This window comes from Rhineura floridana, chromosome 4, assembly GCF_030035675.1.
Source record: "Rhineura floridana isolate rRhiFlo1 chromosome 4, rRhiFlo1.hap2, whole genome shotgun sequence".
NCBI classification, from domain to species: domain Eukaryota; kingdom Metazoa; phylum Chordata; class Lepidosauria; order Squamata; family Rhineuridae; genus Rhineura; species Rhineura floridana.
Window position 1 is genome coordinate 73,403,229 of NC_084483.1, and position 21,183 is coordinate 73,424,411.

General features: G+C 41.6%; 1 protein-coding gene across 4 annotated transcripts in view; it reads right to left on the bottom strand.

Annotated features, from left to right (window-relative positions):
• The window catches only part of EPHA7 (EPH receptor A7), a 259,070-nt gene that overhangs the window by 50,525 nt on the left and 187,362 nt on the right, over window positions 1–21,183 (bottom strand). For all 4 annotated transcript variants that reach the window (XM_061623356.1, XM_061623354.1, XM_061623357.1 and 1 more), the window contains exon 6: window positions 547–671. In XM_061623356.1, the coding sequence (XP_061479340.1) occupies window positions 547–671 (125 nt within the window). The remainder of the gene's footprint in view (window positions 1–546; window positions 672–21,183) is intronic.

Here is a 21,183-nt window from a genome sequence, read left to right on the forward strand (position 1 = left end):
ATCGTTAAGTCTGACTGTTATATTTAGGGTGTCATTAATTAAATAATTTTAGTAGATTAATAACCTACATTTTAACTGATAAATCAAGTAAATGGATATTAATTGCATATTACATTAGAAACATAGGTGTGTTTTTGAATTTTGAAGGCAGTGTGAGATAATCAACAAATAACTGCTCATTCGTGATTAGAAGGAAATACCATATTAGAATATTTTTGTTCATTTCCTATTAGAGTAAACAACAGGGAAAAAGAAGTGCACCCTGGACTCACAGCCCTACCGATTAACTTTGACATCACTGATTAATCAACTTTAGCTGACTAGTCTGGAAATTAACTCTTATAGTCCGGTTCACCCAGATGCATTTTTTAAAAACTGTATAAAACAGACATGATGACAATTAAAAAAAAACAGTCAGGAAGATTATATGTATATATGTATAAGAAGGGCGAGTGATGATGTGGCCCCCAAAAGGAAGGCATCCTGTCTGTAGACAGCACTGCCCACTACAGAAGGAAGAGTGGTACATTTCAGAGTAGTGCTTACTTTCTCATAATACTTGATTTCATATTCTGTGATGACTCCATTGGGATGCTCGGGTTCCTGCCAGGAAAGCTCCACACTCCTTTGCAACACTTTCTCTTTCATTACGCCGCTAACTTGCGAGGGAGCTGTTTGGAGAAGATGTGTCAATAAACAACAAGCAAATGTGCTGGATGTCTCCAATCAAATGTCACTACTGATCAGTCCCATGCTGTGCTGCCGTCATTAAGGTAAGAGAAAGCACCTTTCCACAGTTCACAATTCAAAAGCTAATGAATATTCAAGCAGGGCCTTATTACTGTTCATAAACCATAACAGAAATCTAAATTAAAGTGCAAACAGCAAAAGACAGCATTGTTCAAGTTAGTGCAAAACAGCAATTGATGGCATCAGGATGACAATTAAGCAAATGAATTCTAATTAAACCAGGAAAATATGCTTCCAGATTAATCTCCTGTGGTAAACTGATAGACCATATATTTGTTACACGTTTCAACAACACTTGTAAGAAAAATGAATGAATAAGGAGGCAAAATGAGGTCATACTTCAGACCCACATCGTGTGTAATTCTAGTTCCAGTTCAGTCCCATTATGCTATTCTAATAATGCATGTGGTTGCAAGCAAAGAGCATGCACTGCTGAAAAATAGATTTGCTTTAGTTGCAAATCTGACCACATTTTTCTTTTGAGGTTCATGTTTGCTTGAATAATCTTTTTTTTAAAAAAAATGAGGGAAATTTATTTAGCTGTTATTAGGCAGACATTTGCCTAGACTACAGCACCTAGGCTATTGTCCCTCTCAGCATCCCCTTGAGGAAGTGGGACTTTAAGAGAGAGTCCTGAAGTTTCAGGTGGATATTGGGAAGGGGATGCACCATTCCAAAGCCCTTGCGATCTCATTAACCAAAACACCAATGTACCGTTAACAGCTGTTGTGCTTTCTCTTTTCTAGCAGACTGCCATGCCAATGCTACGATTATAGCCTATTTATTAAGCCTGCCACCTAGATAATGAAATCTTAGTTTATCAAATTACGTTTAATAGATTAAACTAATTAAATCTGCATAAATTTGCATGTGCCAAAACCAATAATTTTGAAGGAAAAATGCATACTTCATTTTTAGATGGTGTTTATATTTTGCTGCGTGCACTGACCACGAGATTTGATTTGGACCGTGCTTTGGAGGTTGTCCAATTCTTTTTGGGGTCTGCTTCAGAAAAACAATGCTTTATTCTTCTCCCTATTCACTATTGGGAAATTTGTAAACAGCTTTAACTCTTAGAACATAAGAACGTAAGAAGAGCCTGCTGGATCAGGCCAGTGGCCCATCTAGTCCATCTAGTCCAGCATCCTGTTCTCACAGTGGCCAACCAGGTGCCTGGGGGAAGCCCGCAAGCAGGACCTGAGTGCAAGAACACTCTCCCCTCCTAAGGCTTCCAGCAACTGGTTTTCAGAAGCATGCTGCCTCTCACTAGGGTGGCAGAGCACAGCCATCATGGCTAGTAGCCATTGATAGCCCTGTCCTCCATGAATTTGTCCAATCTTCTTTTAAAGCCATCCAAGCTGGTGGCCATTACTGCATCTTGTGGGAGCAAATTCCATAGTTTAACAATGCGCTGAGTAAAGAAGTACTTCCTTTTGGAGGAAACTGTTTTTCCTTTTGGAGTCTTTATATCTGGTCCGATCACACTACCCTCTCCCAGGTTTAGGCATCAATATAGATGAGGTTCTTAAATTACCCCAATGGCAAGAGGGTGGGGTAGGGATGGGATCCTTTAGCCAGTGCCATTTCTAAAGCATTCCGTCAACCTAACGGGCTGGTAGCCACTGATTTTACTGATCCATTCTTCCCCCTCAGAAAAAATATTGATATTAATATTGATATTTTTAAAGGAAATATTGATATTTTAAAGGAAATATAAATAGAAGGAAAATTGATAAAACATCAATATTAATATCAGTATTTTAGACATTTTTTAAAAAAATGTGTTTCCAAAAACAGCCATGGAAAATCACTGGCAAAAATCTGACCTGCAATAATATTAAATAAGCAAATTAATGAAAAATTTGGGACCAAATCTGAATGGCAGAATTCCAGCACATCCCTAGTGGTGACCAAACAGAACCCAGAGGCTAAAATCTATTAGAAAATATTTATTTTAAACACATCAGCAGAAAACCAGTGAACACACTGCAGGTTATAAAAGGTAATGAGTGTAATGGTATCAAACAGAAATCAACAACATATTATACACAAATGAAGTTTCAGGAAAGGAGAAATAAGTAGTAAGATTTGCAAATTTTGACAGGCAATTTGCAGGCACAGTAGCCCCTCTAGAATAGCTAAAGCCTGTCAAATTACAGGCAACTAGGTCTATAGCTTTTTGTGCTGAACATCTTTAAAGTTTTGTTTTGCTTAAAAAGAAGCACCTATAACTTTTTTGTTTTGTTTTGTGATAGAATTTGATGAAATTTGAAGGCATAGCAGGCCGTTCTGAGGGGATGAATCCTGCTAAATTTCAAAGGATAGCTGCAGTGGTTTCCCCAAGGGCAGCCCTTGCAGTTTTGGGGTAAGTAAGAAAGCAATCACTTAATCTCTTCTAGAGGTGGGTTTGTTTTGTTTTTTTGTAATTAGTTTGAAAATAAGAGACATGGAAGAAGTACTCCAGGCTAAAAAAAAGAAACCTATCCTCCCATATTTTAGACAGATAGATCTGGATATATTTGTGCTAGGCACCTTTACATTTTATTTCTTTGAGGTGGGGTCTGGTGGGGTGAAGGAAGAACTAAAAGGGCTTAATGCTTAATGGAATGGTTTACGGTTCTGTTTGTTAGCACTGATACATTATACACCCAATGCATTAGGTGGCATTGCACACAGAGCAGCAACCAAAATGTTTTGATTTGACGGGAAGGCTGGAGTGGGCATTAGAAACTTTGATCTCGTGTACCCAAACTTACCCCACCCCAAATCCTCCATAGTGACCCACCTATTTTGCTTCTGCTTACTTTGGGATGGGTGAAAGTTTGAGAGTGAGAGAGAGACTTTTCACTCTTACTCTGCCCCACACACCTCACACCTCTTGCCCTTCCTGTCTGACTTTGCTGATTCTGCCTCTTCCTTGAATAAAAGGGACTGGTGTTGTCTGTGAAGTCGACATGAGGAATCTACTAGTAGGGTAGTGCCCTGGGATCTTCCATCTGCTTAGCTGTTTCCCACAATGCAGGCAGATGGCATAGCTGGGATCCGCTGCCAACTCATGATCCCGGACAACTTGTGCTGCCAGCCTCAGAGTGGAGCGGTGGGGGCACCTTCAGCTACTTCATATTACCACTGCTCCTGCCTGGAACAATGAAGCCGTATTTGAACTTGTTGCAGGGAGTGTCTGAAGCAAATGTTCAGTGCACGTTCCATCTCTGCCATTGCCCCCACCTCTGGCCTTGGGGACACCACGCAGTTTGCTGCCAGCACCACATACACACGTCATGATCAACACAAGTATGGACTATTAACAACAGGGCTGTGACTGCAGTAGAGATGATGATGATAAATGGCTAAATGTGCATTGTGTGACCCTTTGCTGTTTTCAACAGTGAATGTTGGTATACAAAACAACACTTTAGTCCTAGTAACAGCAGTAGTATGTGTGTGAAACAGATAGACACTAAGAAGAATGTATAGTAATACAGCAGCAGCAGCAGCATTGATCAAGGCAGAATACTGCTTGGCTGATTAAAAAATAAATAAAAATCACTTGGGACAAAGGCATGCATGTAAAAAAGGCACACACACAAACACAATTTAATAATAATTTAATAATATAAGGCAAGCAATAGCTGAATAAAATCACGAGAAACAGATCACTGAACTTAAAGCAGGTTTCCTTCTAAGGGAAAGAAGGGGGAATCTACTGACTCTAATAACAACAAACAAACAAGACTTAAACACAAATAACAGTAATGTTAAATCAAAAGGAATATGATTTGATTTTGAATTGGATTAGGATCTGAAAGTAAAGCATGGGTAATGGAAAGTCTCAGCTCGACTTAAGTGAAAGAAAAGGCTCTCTTCAACTGTTCCATGAGAACTCTTTTAATAACATCACTTGCAAAAGAACAAGAAGCATGTGATGTGCCAAGGCTTTTTATTTACTTCAACATCCCTCCCCACAAACACTAGTATTGAAGAACCCTAGTAAGATCATACACACACCCCTCTGATTACAAGTCACAATGGAGATTTCTTTCTCCCCTCTCTCCACCCTGGAATTTTTCTTATATGGTAAACTTAGAAACTTTAACTTTTTAGTAAGACACTTATCTGCAGCTTTTAAAAAAAATATCCATATCATTCAGCCACTAGAAAGCACTCCACTGGTGCTTCAGAGTGATTTTAGGTTTGTTCAAGGTGAAAGCAGCATCCATACGACACTAGTTTTGGTTCACATAGGAAACTAGATGTTAAGGAGAAGGGTCTAGCTCAGCATTTCCTTTAACATGTTAGTTTTCAACATGGAGGGATCATTATTTTTTATAAATATGTGTTTCATTTAACTTTTTTTTTTCGTTTAACTTGTTGCTGATTTTATTGTAATTTTATTGTAATATTGTACTTTAATCTTGTTTTGTTCACCGCCCAGAGAGCTATTCGCTATGGGCGGTTTAAAAATGAAATAAATGAAATGAAATGAAATAAAGGTCTATCCCGTCACGCAAGTTCTCGCCTGCTTTATTAAATGGTATAGTCATTGATCACTCCCTGCACTGTGAGAACTAGGCCTGAATCTTTCCAATTTCTACAGAGAGTATAATTAGACATTGGGTGCCATTTGAAACAGTCACCTTGCATCAAAAAGCATGATATGAGATTTCCCATTCCCAAAAGTATGAGTCAATGAACTGGAGTATGGATGGGGAACCACAAAGCATGGAGGCATCATGCAATCGCTTTTTTCACACTGAGATTAGCTATGCTACTATTATGTTACTTAAGACCCTGCTATTGTTTTGTAAGTTAGCAACTCTACCTTTACTTCACCTTTGCTGCTCAGGACCCTTAACTAGAACTCACACACTCCATTTCCCCCCCCCTTTTAATTTGCTTCTTCTTCTTCTACACTGAAGGCAGCAGGGGAAAGGGGTTGAGTTGGCACCCACTGCAGAGCAACCTACCCAGGTACTGAAAGAACCAGCTGCTGGATTGTTAAATTAACAAAGTAATAAAAATATTTTTAAAATAATAGGATAAAACCTGGCATCAGCCCTAGCGGGCCATCTGGAGCCCTTGGACCCCAACATTTCTCAAACCATGTTGGGTGCTGATGCCAGGCCTGACCAAAGGAACCTATTTCTTCATGAGTTACGTGCCAAGTCCAGTCTGGAACAACTATTATTCCCTGGTTCTGTACTGCCAATCATTAGCTGGCATTTAAGAACCACTGCAATGAAAGATATGCTATCCAGTTCTGTTATTTTTTTCTTGAAAAGAACAGCAAACTATGTATTCAGAAACAAGGCACATATTTATAAACTGACCTGACTTTTCATCTACTTGCCCAGTATTTTGAGTATTGCTGTGACAATACAGGCCAAAATTGCAAAGGAAATTCCCACTTGGCTGGTTTCTCCACTCAACAAATGAAATAATTTAATTCATCTGGCAAAGGGAAGCTTGGAGGATTACACTGTCCTTGGATGTGACTGCCAAACAACATGAGAAAACTTCACACTTCCTCCATGGATTAGAATAGTTTAAACAGACTGCTTGATATTTACCAGGCTGCTTCATAAGGATCAAAATGTAAGTCTTAACCTCCACATACAGAAAAGAAAAAAAAGCTCCAGTCTACCACTCTCTAACATGTGCATGAAAAACTAGAAAACAAACTATCATCTGTGCATTCACTTATTAGTATGTTACTGAAATTTAGGGTGGAATCACAAGCATGTTTATCAAGTCCCGGAAATAAATGGGATCTTCTTCCAAAATGTATGCTTAGGATTGGGGCGTATTCTATTCTGGGAGTGGTTCTCCAAGGTCTCAGAGAAAGATATTTGCCAGCCCATTTACATGAATACTCTTTACTTGAGATTGAACTCAAGCCCTTTTGCAGGCAAAATGTGTGCTCTATCACTGACCTACAGCCACTCCCATGTCTAATTTTTCCAACCAAATGAAGAGTGCTAGAAATATAACTGGTACTCCCATCCTAAATTAACTTGGTAATTATTCACATTAATTTAAAAGAAACACAGTTCCAACTAAGCATGCTAAGGACTGCAGCCCCAGGTAGGAGGAATCTCTATACACTGCAGACATGTCAACTAAAGCCTTCTTTTTGAAACCAGTGTAGGCTGCAATCCTGTAACAGCTTTCCTGGGAGTAAGCCCCCACTGAATGCATCTTTGAGCAGGCATGCATAAGACAGTGCTGGTAACAGGTTTTTGTAAAAACAGCCTCTTAGGATATGAAACTTTTATTATATCTACTCAAAGCAAACAAAATGAAGCTCTTCAACCACAGTTGTGTAGTATAAAGATGATCAACTCTTAGTCTGTGAGTACTAGAGTTACCAGGTCTCCAGTTTTTGGCCGGAGCCTCCGGTTTTTGGGGGGCCCCTCCGGCTCTCCGGCTAGCACCACTTAATCTCTGGACTCTCAGCTTCATTTTTTTTAAAAATTAAGTTTCTAGGTGGTCTGGTTCCCGAGATATACACCAAAACATCAGCCGCCCCTGTGACTGTTAATCTATTTAACTAATACAATGCTGAAGTTGGTTCCTAGTTCCCAGTTCCTTACAGTAGGGCCCCGCTTATATGGCGGGTTCCGTTCCGGACCCCTGCTGTAAAGCGGAAAACACCGTAAAACGGAACCCCATTGATGGGCCACGTCGCACAAAAATGACGCGAAAACGGCACAAAACATCGCAAAGGGGGAAAAAAACCTTTAAAATGGAAAACGAAAGCTGCCATATCAGCGGAACGCCGTAAAGCAGAACACCGTAAAGCGGGGCCCTACTGTATTTGCTTGACAGTTCAAAACACTAAAAAAGAAGAGTTGACAACTACAGCAACTTCAAACGAAACTTAACATGTCTCTCAACCCCAAAATATATGTTGGGGTACCCTGTACGATATATCACTGTGATCGGGAAACTCTCCCCGTCAAGAATAACAATACATTTATGCAATCAAAATCAACAGGCTTCTGATATTATCATAAATACATAAAGATGTTATAAAATCATAAAAAATAAATAACTGGGGGTGCCCACCCCAAACTCTGCTCTGGGACAGGACAAATCATATACCCCAGGAAAGGGGAGCGTGTCCTCTATGAGATGCCACTGCGTCCCGCCTGGCCCAGAGCTTCTGCTGGGCGCAGGGCACGGAGGAGGGCATCTATGCAAAATCAAAGCAGACCAAAACATACAGGAAAAAATAAGTAACTGGGGGTACCCACCCCAAAATCTGCTCTGGGGCAGCACAAATCATATACCCCAGGAAAGGGGAGGGTGTCCTCTATGAGATCCCACTGCGTCCCACCTGGCCCAGAGCTTCTGCTGGGCGCAGGGCACAGAAGAGAGCATCTATACAAAATCAAAGCAGAAAAAGACATACGGGAAAAATAAGTAATTGGGGGTGCCCACCCCAAAATCTGCTCTGGGCCAGGACAAATCATACACCCCAGGAAAGGGGAGGGTGTCCTCTATGAGATGCCACTGTGTCCTGCCTGGCCCAGAGCTTCTGCTGGACGCAGGGGAAGGATGAGGGCATCTATGCAGACAGAAAGGGTAGAGAATCTTCTTACTCTTACTCATTTCTCAGACCTCTTTCTGAAGTGAAGGGTCAAATCTGTAAAGAAGTTTGGAGCAGCCATGTTAAAAGATAAGGGCAGGGCATTCCAGGCAGGGGGTTGCCAACCCTGCTTGGATATGGATGTCTTTGCAGAGGATCCCTAGTCAAGCTTTACCAACAGCACAATCCAAACTATATCTACTCAGAAGTAAGTCCTGTTGAATTCTATGGGGGCTTAGTCCCTTAGTATGTGTGTTTAGAATTGCAGCCTTCAGGGGCATCCATTTTTACTCCTGAATGCTCCCATCTAACATCTCCACAACACTAGGCTCCTTTCTTCCTACAGTGACCTTCTGGTGACTTGCCTGGCCTGAAGGCACTTAAACCCTTCTTGCCGAAAGCAAGTAGGCTAGATTAAATGTTCCCTACCCAGGTTCCATCTTTTAGCTAAGATTTCTATCTTAATTTCCAGTCAGATTTTTTTTTAACTGTATGCTCCAAGCAACTGTGACTGATGCTTAATGACATCACTCGGGCCCGCCCCGTGACATCACTCGGGCCCGCACCTAAAATCTCAGGTTTTGGGATGCTTCTGACCTGGCAACCCTAGTGAGTACCCTCTCTCTTTCATATGTGTGTTTATATTTATTTTAGTTTAAAAACCATAGAAATTGGTAACAATTAATTTAGTACCAGAATAAAATTACATCACATTAAGAGCACACTAAAAATAGGGTTCTATATGTATTGCAGCCTAATATGACCTCTGTCATTCGTAGGCTGGAATAAATATATGGGCAAATCTGGATCCAATCCATACATTTTAAACATGGAGAGGGGAGAACTATGTATGCCACCTTGGGCTCCTTGGAGGAAAAACAGGATATAAATGCAATAAATAGATAAATAAATAAAACTGTGGCCTTAACCCCACCTATGGTATACAAGTCTGATATATCCTATAGATTTTCCAAACCGTGAGATTTCAGGGGTGGGCCCTAGTAATGTCACAGGGGTGGGCCCTAGTGATGTTATCAAGCACTATGTATTAAGCATCAACCACATTTGCTTGGAGCATACAATTCAAACAAAAACATTTCTCAAATTGAAAATTAAGATAGTAATCTTAGCTAAAAGATGGAGCCTGGGTAAGGAACATTTAATCTATCCCACTTGCTTCTGGCAAGAAGGGTTTAAGTGCCCTCAGGGCCAGTCCAGTCAACAGAAGGCCACTGTAGGAAGAAAGGAGCCTAGAGTGGTGGAGATGTTAGATGGGAACACTCAGGAGAAAAGACTGGTGCCCCTGAAGGCTGCAATTCTAAGCACACTTACTAAGGAACTAAGCCCCATAGAACTCAACAAGACTTACTTCTGAGTAGATATGGTTAGGATTGTACTGTTGGTAAGGCTTAACTGAGGATCCTCTGCAAAGTTATCCATATCCAAGCAGGGTTGGCAACCTCCTGCCTGGAATGCCCTGCCAGCCTTTTAACATGGCTGCTCCACACTTCTTTGCACACTTGACCCTTCACTGCAGAGAGAGGTTTGATAAATGAGTAAGAAGATTCTCTACTCTTTTCTTTCCACCCTGTGGGCTGCTATAAATTAACTTTGACAGCCAACCCAATTCCAGTGAGTAATAATTGAGAGAGAGAAAACACACATGGTTTGGTCTACCTTCACAGGCAGCAGCTTGGGAATAACAACAATTGCAGCCACACTTCCCACTATTTCAATTCTCTTTTGCCACTAATGGGCAGGAAACAAACCGTCATGCAACCAACAAGGTGCATCATCAGTGGGTTTAAGAGCGTATGGAACCACTGTTGTTGATTCTGTGGATGTAAGGGAGAGAGGTAAATGAAATGCAAATAGAAAAAAAACACCAAACACAGTGATGATTTCCTAAATGCAATGCCATACCAACCACAACAATATTCCTATGAGTAAGGCAGAAAACTCAGCATCCCACAACCAGTCAGGATTCCTAAACAAAAACAAAAAATATCCTAACCTGGCAGCCAATCAGCCAAGGTCACAGAAATCCCCATGCAGAACAACCTGACCTGGGGGCTGCAATTAGTTCAGAATGCTGAGGCATGATTGCTGACATGAGTGAGACCCTATCAGCAATAATACCTCTGCTCTGAAATCTGCATTGGTTGCTGATTTGCTATCAGGCCAAATTCAAGGTGTGCTTTCCATGTTACGGGTGCCACATAGTACTTGTTCTGCTCTTGTAAGGAATCAGTCCTTTAGTGTGGCAGCACCTACACTTTGGAACTCCCTGCCTATTGCCATTAGGCAGACACCTTCATTGTACTGTTTTCAGCACCTGTTCAAAACATTTTTGTTTAGGCAAGCTGATCCAGTACAGATGGAAGAAACAGTGCTCTGAACGCCTCCACTGGACATGCTCTAACTGTGGTATCCAACTGTGGCATCCAACTCTGTCTGATTGTCAGATTGGTTCCTTAGTGAGTGAGATGGAATTTTTATGGAAAATTGCAACTCCCCCTCCTTGCCCCTCTGAACTGGAATGGTGCTGCACTGAGTACCTAGGTGGGCACAGCTGGGTTTGCACTGGGTCACCCAGCTCATCTGCCTAGGTCTCAGTTGTACATGCCAAGTCTGTCCCCTCATCCACAATAGATGTTTTATTTTGGACAGACCTGGCATTTAACAACAACACCATAAGGCCAGGGAATTGGATGACTGGCATCTCCAAATTCTGAAACACAGCAGGCAAAGCAGAAAGGGCAAGGGCTTTGCTGTAACTAGCTATTCTCCTCCCCCCTGTATACCTTCACCATATCTCCCCCTACCTACCATCACAGGGATGACAGTCCCACTCCCACCCACCCCTGTTCTGGCCAAGACACATACGTCTCTGACCCACCTCTGTTAAACACAGGAATACAGCAGAGGATAGGAGACAGTCAAACAAAGAAAACTATCGGACAAGACTCACACATCAGCTCTTGTGGGGAAGATGGGACATAAACAAACATAACAATACCAGGGTCTGCCTCTGCTACTTGCTTCGGTCGCCAACCCACGCCTACTGCTGCCAAAGCCCACCCCTTCCCTTTCCCCTTCCCCCCACATGGGGTACCAAAGCCCACCCCTTTTCCCTGCCTTCCATGGGTCTCCAGGGTCCACTCCCTTCCCTTTCCCACCCATGGGTCTCCAGGGCTGCTCCCTTCTTCTTCCCTCCACAGGTCACCAGGGCCCTAGCCTTTCCTCCCCATGGGTCACCAGGGCCATAGCCCTTCCTCCCCATGGGTCACCAGGGCCCTCCTCTTCTCCCCCACATGGGTCATCAGGGCTATCCCCTTCCCTCCCCCTCCCCCAAGTCATCAGGGCCCTCCCCCTCAGGGTTGCAAGGGCACTCCCCCTTTCCCCCAGCCTCTTCCACCATCGTCACCGACCTCTCACACCCAGCCTCCTGGGCCTCTTGTGCCAGGCCTTTCTGGGCCTCTCCCACCACTGACACTACCATTGGCCTCTCGCACCCAGCCTTGCCAGGCCTCACCCGCTGCCACCACCACCAGCCTCTAGCACCTGGCCTTACTGGGCCTCTCCTGCAACCACCACCACCTCTCATGCCTGGCCTTGCCAGACCTCTCCCATCCCTGCCACCAGCAGCCTCTTGTGCCAGGCCTTGCCCAACCACTGCCACCACCAGCCTCTTGCACCAGTCTTTGCCCGCTTCTGCCACTGCTGCTGCCACCACATAGCCTGCCTGGTCCCAGGTAAACTGTGTGCCATGCACCATCCCTAATGTCATACTGCATGACGTTCTGACAGCATAATGCCTTACCTTTTTACTATATAGGAAGATATGATCTCTGTCATTCTGTATGTATAACATGACAATCCATAGTCAGTAAACTGGACTAAAAGAATTCATTTGTTAAAAGTATGAAACTAGGACTTTCTGAACAAAAAGAATCAAGCCACAACAAATCACTGGCTGTATTTACAACTAATATTAAACCATGGTTTAGTGCTATGCAGATGAGATTCCATGGAATTGAGGGAAGCACTGGGCTTCCATACTCTGCCCTCATCTTTCCACATTGTTGGGATGCATACTTCTGCCAAGTTTAGTTGGCTTTAAAGAATCCTGGATTAGCATTACATATAATGCAACCAGGGAGAGGGCCTTCTCAGTGGTGGCCCTCAAATTATGGAATGATTTCCCTGACGAGGTGCACCTGGCACCATCACTGTTATCTTTTCAGCGCCAGGTCAAGACTTTCCTCTTCTCCCAGGCATTTTAGCATGTGTTTTTAAACTGTTTTAAATTTTTTAAATTGTATTTTAAATTGTTTTTAAAAGATGTGTTTTAAATTTGTATATTTGTTTTTAATGTTTTTAGTTACTGTAAACTGCCCAGAGAGCTTCGGCTATGCGGCGGTATACAAATACAATAAATAAATAAATAAACCAGCAATCCTGGTTTCAAAAACAACCACCATTAGTTAAACAAGCTAGTTTTATAATCCATGACTTCCAGTTGGTTTACTTAGAAAGTAAACATTGTTTATACATAATTTGAGATTTTTAAAAAGTGACACTGAACTTGTCTTAAGAATTTCTCCTGACCATGAAGAACGAGCAAGCTCATGAAGCTTATTGGCATGATGCTAAAACATGATTTAAAACCAGGCCATTCTCTTTGAGTTTATAATTTTGAACCCTACGTGTGAAGCAGACAATTCTCTGTGAGTCTGTAATTTTGTTTTGTTTTATATATTCCAGACCAGAATATCAAGCTCAAATATGTAACCATCCCTTATTTCAGTATTGCCTATCTATACTATATTAAGTTTACATCAGTTTAATTATCCTAGCACTCCCCAATGAATCCTTGGTATTGTAGTGTGGTGAAGTTCTGAGAATTCTCTTTTAGAGATTTCTGGGCCCATTCAGCTCCCACAGCTTCCTAGAGGAAATGGCTATTAAACTAGTGCAAGTCTATAGTCTAGATATACCCTATGATTCCCAAATGATATAAACATCTCTGCCAAAGACCTACATTGTTAAATAATAAATAAAAACAAAAACCCCAGAGTATCAAAATGTGAGGACAAAAAAGTCACATATTTAGAATATTGCAACTGGACACTCTCAAGTACGGCTGCCAGGCTCAGGGCCTGAGACTGATCCTGTATCTTTAGGAGAAGAGAAAGTCAGCCAACTGCAGGTGTTCTTGCAACACTGTAATGGGGAAAACCACAAAGTGGAATTCTCCCTTGCCCCTGCACAACTTTTAAAGATACAGAAGACCTCTTGGTTGCCAGGCCCAGGGTACAAGAGGTCTTCTGTATCTTTAAAAGTTGTGCAGGGCAAAGGGAGAATTCCACCTTGTGGTTTTTCCCATTACAGTGTTGCAAGAACACCTGCACTTGGCTGACATTCTCTTTTCCTAAAGATACAGGATCAGTCTCAGGCCCTGAACCTGGCAACCCTACTCTCAAGTGCATTCAATTTAAATTTTTAAATGGCATTCATAAACAACAAGGATGTTAGAAATGGAAAAAGTTCTGAAGATAAGTTCTATTTTGCTAAAATGCATTTTGGTGGGCCCCAGGTAAGTCATCATATACCCCACTCCCCAAAAACCCACCCCACAATATAAGATTAATGTGTAAGAATCACTAGGATCAGTGGTGAAGAAATTTCCCACTGTGTTTACAAGCTAGGTTAGAACATTCTACAAACAGACCCAAATTAGCTGGTAATTCTGGCATTAAACTTCCACAAGAGAAGACACCTCAATGTCCTCTGAAGCAAATTTTATTTTAAGGCTCATAAACCTAACACTGCTTCCAATACACTGTACAGTCTGGCTGAAGTGGCAACCTGTTCACTCTGAAACACTTAGGGACTGAAGCACTAGGAGGCAAGAGAGAACCTACTTCAGGAATACTTGACTGCTCTACTCATGATTATAGCTTTTTGTCACTGTTTTTGTGGTTGAAAAGCTCTTAAATTACCTGTTATTCTTAGGGGAGCATTGGTGACAATAGCTGCTTGAATAAATTTCCACCTCAAGTGAGGAAAAATACAAGGTTAGAATTGAAGACTTGTAAACTCTGGACCAAAACTGGCTTTTACTGTTTACATTTCATTTGATTAATTGGATAATTTTAGCATAAACCATATTAAAATGTGCATAGATAGATAAATTTATCTATGCTAATTTCTCCCATTATATTCTTTCTGTCATATTCATTTCCAGTTTCTCTTAAATAGCTCTTTATGTGAGAAATAGGAATCAACTGTGTACCATTATTTCAATTTCAAAGTTTGGGAGAAAATATTACAAACAAAATAAGTAAAGCATTTTAAGTGAAAGTAATAGCTGTCATGTTTTCAGTTCTCCTACAGACATTTCAAAAACTTCTCTATTTTTGAATTAATGATTATTTGTATGATCTCTCTGCCCTGCTTGTTCTAAACCAGTTGATGTGGATATTAATCAGCAGTGAACTGATTCTCAAGTGCATAGGAAATGACAATATGAACAGTGATGAGATCCACAATTCCAGTATCAGAATCACAAATGAATTCTGAAGCAAAAACTTAGAACTTTCAAATGTGGTGAGACTTGGTAAACTAATTATCAAAAGACAAATTTGTGCACCTCTGTGTGTGTCCAACTTAGATCTTGTACATTTTTTCAGCTGAGATGCCCTAGAATTCAAAGACTTTCCCATAGGAACTGAAGTTTCAAAACACGCATCAACTCCCCCTCCCCATGCAGATATACTTTCCCTTGGAGAGTTTACTCATTTACGTTTTATCCTTTTTCTTTCACTATCCATCTTCCATGACAAATGTCAATTATGGCCACAAGATTTATGGGATGGAAAGATAAAGCACAATTTACAAATCATTTCCTGCGGAAGCGGACAGGTGTAATGACAGAGACAGCTTTCTGTAATTGAATTTGTTGCTCCTATCTATTCCGTCACCAGAAGATGTCAACTTCAAGGATGTTAGGCATGGGGGGGAGGGAATCTTAATTCATGCCACTATTTTACTGTACTGTTGGCAATGCCATCCAGTTTTAAACATGTCTACCAACATGATAACTATTTGTTGCACTAAAATATGATGTTCAGTGAATAAAAACACAGCTTTTACAGGCTGCACACTGTGGTGATTAAGTTTATTACAGAGATGCCCAAGGGATGGTGTAATGCATTCAGTCTCATAAGGAAGTATACTTATTTATTTATTCTTGTTGGGTGAGCCTGAAATAAATTAGAGCTGAGGAACAGGAAAAGCAAATTAACAGCTAGACAAATATAGAGTCAAATATTAAGTGCCAATTGTATAAATAGTCCATCCAGGTGTCAACAGAAAGCAATAATTAGTGCTGTGCTAGAGAGTTGTTGAGATTGCCATGTTCAAGGATATAATTTTGTGGCAGGAACTACAAGATCACTTAGTATGAATGTTCCCAAATTGTTTTTGAATACCTTGAAATTTAATCAGGGTTTCACAGACATGGCACTTGCCACAGATCTCACAGATCAGATAAGCATATGCCTAAACCCTGCTAAGAAATAGCATAAAAATCGGCAACATTATTAAAATGTTTTATTTTAAACTTCTTTGTAAGGATCAAGGCCTACGTGCTCACTACATTGTCAATCATATTCTTTATTTTCCTGTAATGCTGCTGGTAGCAGCCTGAAAAACTTTCACATGGCGTTCCTGTAGACCACTCCCACGAAAACAACTTCAGAGCTTATACCAGATGGATTGCCTTATACCTTCCTTCCAAAATTGAGACAAATCAAAATAAAGAAACAGAAAGAATCTGATATTAGGAACCAGTATTGCTGCTTGTGGTTATCATTCATATATCTGAATCACTGTGCAAATATTCTTTGTAGCTGCAACTGAGAGAACAGTTAAGCCCTCTTTAGTCATCTAGTACCCACGAGCTTCCAGGGATGTATCTGCAAACCCCTACCTCTTAGCCTCTTAACACACACAGCCCAGCTGACAAGCAACTGGTTTCAGTCTAAAGGGGGGGGTCAATTTGATCAGTGTACTTGTCCCCATGGAGGAGCTGTAGGAACCATTGCTGATTCTACCTTCACCTTGTAGCTCCTTCTGCCTCCCCCGCATCTACTCTGGAAGTCTGTGGAACCCACAGCAGCAACATGAAAGGCAGAACAGAAGGCTTCAGGAAGAACTGGCAACAACTGCCTCCCTCTCCCCTCATTCTCTGCTTTCCTCCACTGGATCACAGTCCTGTCCATGAATGGAAATTGTATCCAAGCCAATGTCCCAACAAACATTTAATTACACTGGCAGCTACCTTCCATTTTGTTTGAGACCTCATTTGAAATCAACGTGTATTTACACAAATAGCTAATTAAAAAGGAACCAGTTACATGGAAGGTGATTTACTACTAAAGAAAAATAAATCCATTCATCGCCTATTTACTTCAGACAGGGGCTTCTAATGCGGACCTGGATAAGACCGCCTGTATACATAACTAAGAGTAAGCCCGACTGAACACAGATAATTTACTTGTGATGAAACAAACATAGGATTGTGCTGAAAGTATACTTATATTTTGAAAAAGAATTCACAGCAGAACCCTATGCATATCTACTCAGAAGTAAGCTCTGCTGAATTCAATGGATCCTTACTCCTAAGTATGTGTGTATATGATTGCAGTCTGTAATACACAACTATTACACAGAACTAGGGTTGCCAGGTTCAGGGCCTGAGACTGATCCTGTATCTTTAGGAGAAGAGAAAGTCAGCCAAGCGCAGGTGTTCTTGCAACACTTTAATGCGAAAAACCACAAAGTGGAATTCTCCCTTCCACCTGCACAACTTTTAAAGATACAGAAGACCTCTTGGTTGGCCTACAGTCTGTCTTGGGTGGTTCAGGACTTCATGGCTGCCATGACAAACAATCATGGGGTTTTCACAATACATCGTGTATCCAATACATACTGCAGGTCATACATTAGATTTGATTTTTGCTACAGAGGACATTGGAGAGGATCCGGTGCTCAGGGAAGTGAATATTACCCCACTGTCATGGATGGATCACTCCCTGGTGAGGTTTGGATTGGCTGTGACTGAACCCCCCTCCACGCAGGGGTGGAGGACTAGTTAGATTAGCCCACCCCCAGAGACTGATAAAATCGAAGGGATTTCTGAATGTTCTGGGGGATTTTCCAGGAAGCATGGCTGGTGCTCCTGTCAAGGCCCTAGTTTCACTATAGAATGGTGAGATGGAAAGGGGCATTGACATGATCGCTCTGAACCACCCTCTCTGGCCACAGGGCCTCTGAAAGGCTTCTTGTGTTACTGAAGAGCTTCAAGCAATGAAGCAGGCTGGACATTGGCTATAACACAGGTGACACAAGTCCTGGTGCCAATTTGACTGAAGAGAGGTATGAGTATGTAGACATTCCTACCATATGGCAGTGGTGGTGGCAAACAGAGCATCTCTCTTAGCCTCTATTGCATCTTCAGTGAATTGTCCAGCGGAGCTGTTTACAGTGGTAAATCAGCCACTCCAGATGGACCACTCAATGGCCTATGAGAGATCTGTGAATCATTTTGAGGGAAAAATTACTTCGATTTGTACTGAACTTGATGCTACAACTGGTTCAGGCTTGTTGGAGGTCCCTAGAGCACTGTCCGTTTATAGTTTGTGGGATCAGTTTTAGTTGTTGCAGCCTGAGGATGTGGACAAAACACTTGCAGCAGTGAGGGCAACTAGGTGCCCTCTTGATCCTTGCCCATCATGGTTGGTAAAATCTAGTAGGAGGAGATTAACTGGATGGGTTAATCCCCTATTGCCTTGAAAGAGGCAGTGGTGCAACTCATCTTTTTTATAGTTTTATTTGTGCATTTTCAATAATAAATACAAACAATCTTACTCAGAAGAACCCCTAACTCCTCCCCTTCCCCACCAGACATTCCATGTATATATATATATATATAATATAATTCACAAAGTGGTAAGATGTTATTTAACAAGTTATGTGCAAGTATTGTGGTCAGTTGCAGGCTTTAGTTAATGTCATGTTCATTGTCTCAGCAGGTTACTCCAGAGATTGCCTTGAGTAGATGGTGGTGTCCTAGACATGTTGCCTCTAATACGTTGAATGACATTTTGCCTCTAATCCTATAGTGTGATCTCAGGCCATCAGGCCACTCAAACCAATAGAACAGCTACTTTTAAACAGTACATACACATCTAAAAAATTACTATCACATATCTATAAAATTCTCTGTGATGTAATGATGGGCAATCTGGACTCTTTAAAATCACTATGGGAATCAGATTTGAACTGTACAATTCAACCAGCTGAATGGCACAAACTTTGGGGAAAATGGCCATTAAAGTCTGTATCAGCAAAAATTAAAGCAAATAGCATAAAGACACTACATAAATGGCATTACACACCTCTCAGATGTCATAAAACTAAATCCACATTCAAATCCACATGTTGGAGAGGTTACCAGCCACTGGGATCTTATTTCCACAAAGCTCTCCCTGGGTCCAGAGGTTTAAGAAAATTACTGTCCAATCTGGAATATTCCCTTCCTGGGCAAGGTGACTTGGGGAGAGGAGGAGCCAGCTAGCTGCAGGCTATTTTTATTTTTATTATTTTATTATGCCTGCAAGAAGCAGATTATCTAGATCAGTGGTTCCCAAACTTTTTCCCCCATGGACCATTTGAAAACTGCTGAGAGTCTTGGCAAATCACTTACTGATTTTTCTGCCTGCTGTAGCAATTGTAATGCACTGTGCTAGGTGCTGTATTATTTTTAATTGTATTTTTACAGACATGCTCCAGACCACCTGAATGAAGTTCAAGAACAACTGGTGGTCTGTGGACCAGGGTTTGGGAACCCCTGATGTAGATCCATTCCAGTCTGGCTTCCAATGCTGTTTCAGTACAGAAACAGCCTTAGTGGCCCTGATTGATTACCTTTATTGGGAGAGAGGCAAGGACAACATGACCCTGTTGGTTCTCCTTGATGTCTCAGCAGCCTGTGACACCACTGGCCATGGTATCCTTATGGAGCAATGTGATGATCCTGTATTAGTGTAAATATGGTAAGTGCTGTTTGTATAGGAGATACATGGTAAGTGGAATGAAAGAGGAGGGGGGAGTGAATGGGCAGTAGAATGCTGGATGATTGGCTGAGTGTTTAGAATGGCTGAGAGTATAAATGGAAGGATGACAGTTGAATCTGGGTGGACGGTGATCGTGAGTGGGTTGTTTTGGTGGGTTTTTGAGAGGAGATTGGGTGGAGAGTTGGTGGATGTGAGGAGAGTGTGGAGTTCAGATTAATACTAAGACCAGTACCTCAGGAATAGATGAAACCATATGCTTAAGTGCCTTTATAAAGAAATCTTGTTATCTCTGTTATTTATTAAATATATTTGGTTTACCAAAGGCCTGATCCTTGGCTGGGGTTTCACAGACCAGAAGGGAGGGTAAGGTAAATACCAAGGCTGAAGGGAAACAAATGGTGGCAGCGGTGAAGGGGAGAATATAACACCACAAGTATTCAGAGCAAACCAGAATTATCTGCATTGATACAAAGGGAGTGGGACAGCTTAAGCACTCAGTCACAGAGGTAACCTGATAGAGAGACTCAGGCAGAGTCTCTGGGAATACTGGTTATAGGACGTGACTGGTGGTGCTGCCTAGCAGGGGGATCTGTTGAGATCTGTGCTAGAGCGGGGAGAGAAACCATAAAAAAGGACAGTCCGGACTGGTGGAGTCCCTGGTGGTGCCTAGTGACAGGCAGTAACCACGAGCAGGTAGGAACCTGACAGGGAGAGCCAGGGAAGGGCGTCACAAGCAACTGAAAGAGCGGGGAGTTGAAGGTATTATATTGCAGTGGTTCTGCTCCTACTTGCAGGGCCACCACTAGAAAATAGTACTAGAAGATTGTTGCTCGGCTCCATTACTTTTGAGCTGTGGGTCCCTGAAGGGTCCATTCAGTCTCCTATGCTATTTAACATCTATATGAAACTGTTGGGAACTGTCATCTGGGGATTTTGAGCACGGTGTTATCAATATGCAGATGACACGCAGCTCTGTCTCTCCATTTCATCTGAATTGGGAGAGGCTGTGAAGGTGTTGGACAGGTGTATGGAGGCAGTGATGGGCTGGATGGGGACCACAAACTGATGCTGAATCCTGATAAAACAGAAGTGCTGTAGGTGGGTGATTCCCGTTTCTGGGAGTTAGGTTTATGACCTGTTTTGGGAGGGGTTGCAGTGCCTCTGAAAGAACAGGTTCATAGTCTGAGAGTGCTCCTGGATTCTAACGTCACTAGAATCCTAAGTGGCTTCTGTGGCTAGGACTGCTTATGCCCAGCTGAGCCTAGTTTGCCAGCTACGAATATAACTGGATTGGGATAGCTTGACTTCAGTTGTGAATGCTCTGGTGACTGTCTGGACTATTGTAATGCACTGTAATATTGCAATATACACAAGTTAAGCAACAGACAGAAATTAAAGCAGCTCTCAAAACAAAAAAGATAAATAAATGGGTTTTCAGATAGCAGAGAAGTCATCCGGTAACTTCTGCATCCATTGACAGACTTCCTACAATTTGAATTTTCAGAAAATTGTGAAATAATAACTTAACTTAGACAACAACCCATATTTCTTATTATAATCATCCAACTTATTTTAAATTTGTCTTGTTCTTATCTTTTCTCCCTGAATCTTATATATTGTGTTAATTTAGATACTAAAGGAAACTGCCACATTTTTCTTATCCATAGATTGTATTATCAATGACATCCATTTTCCTGC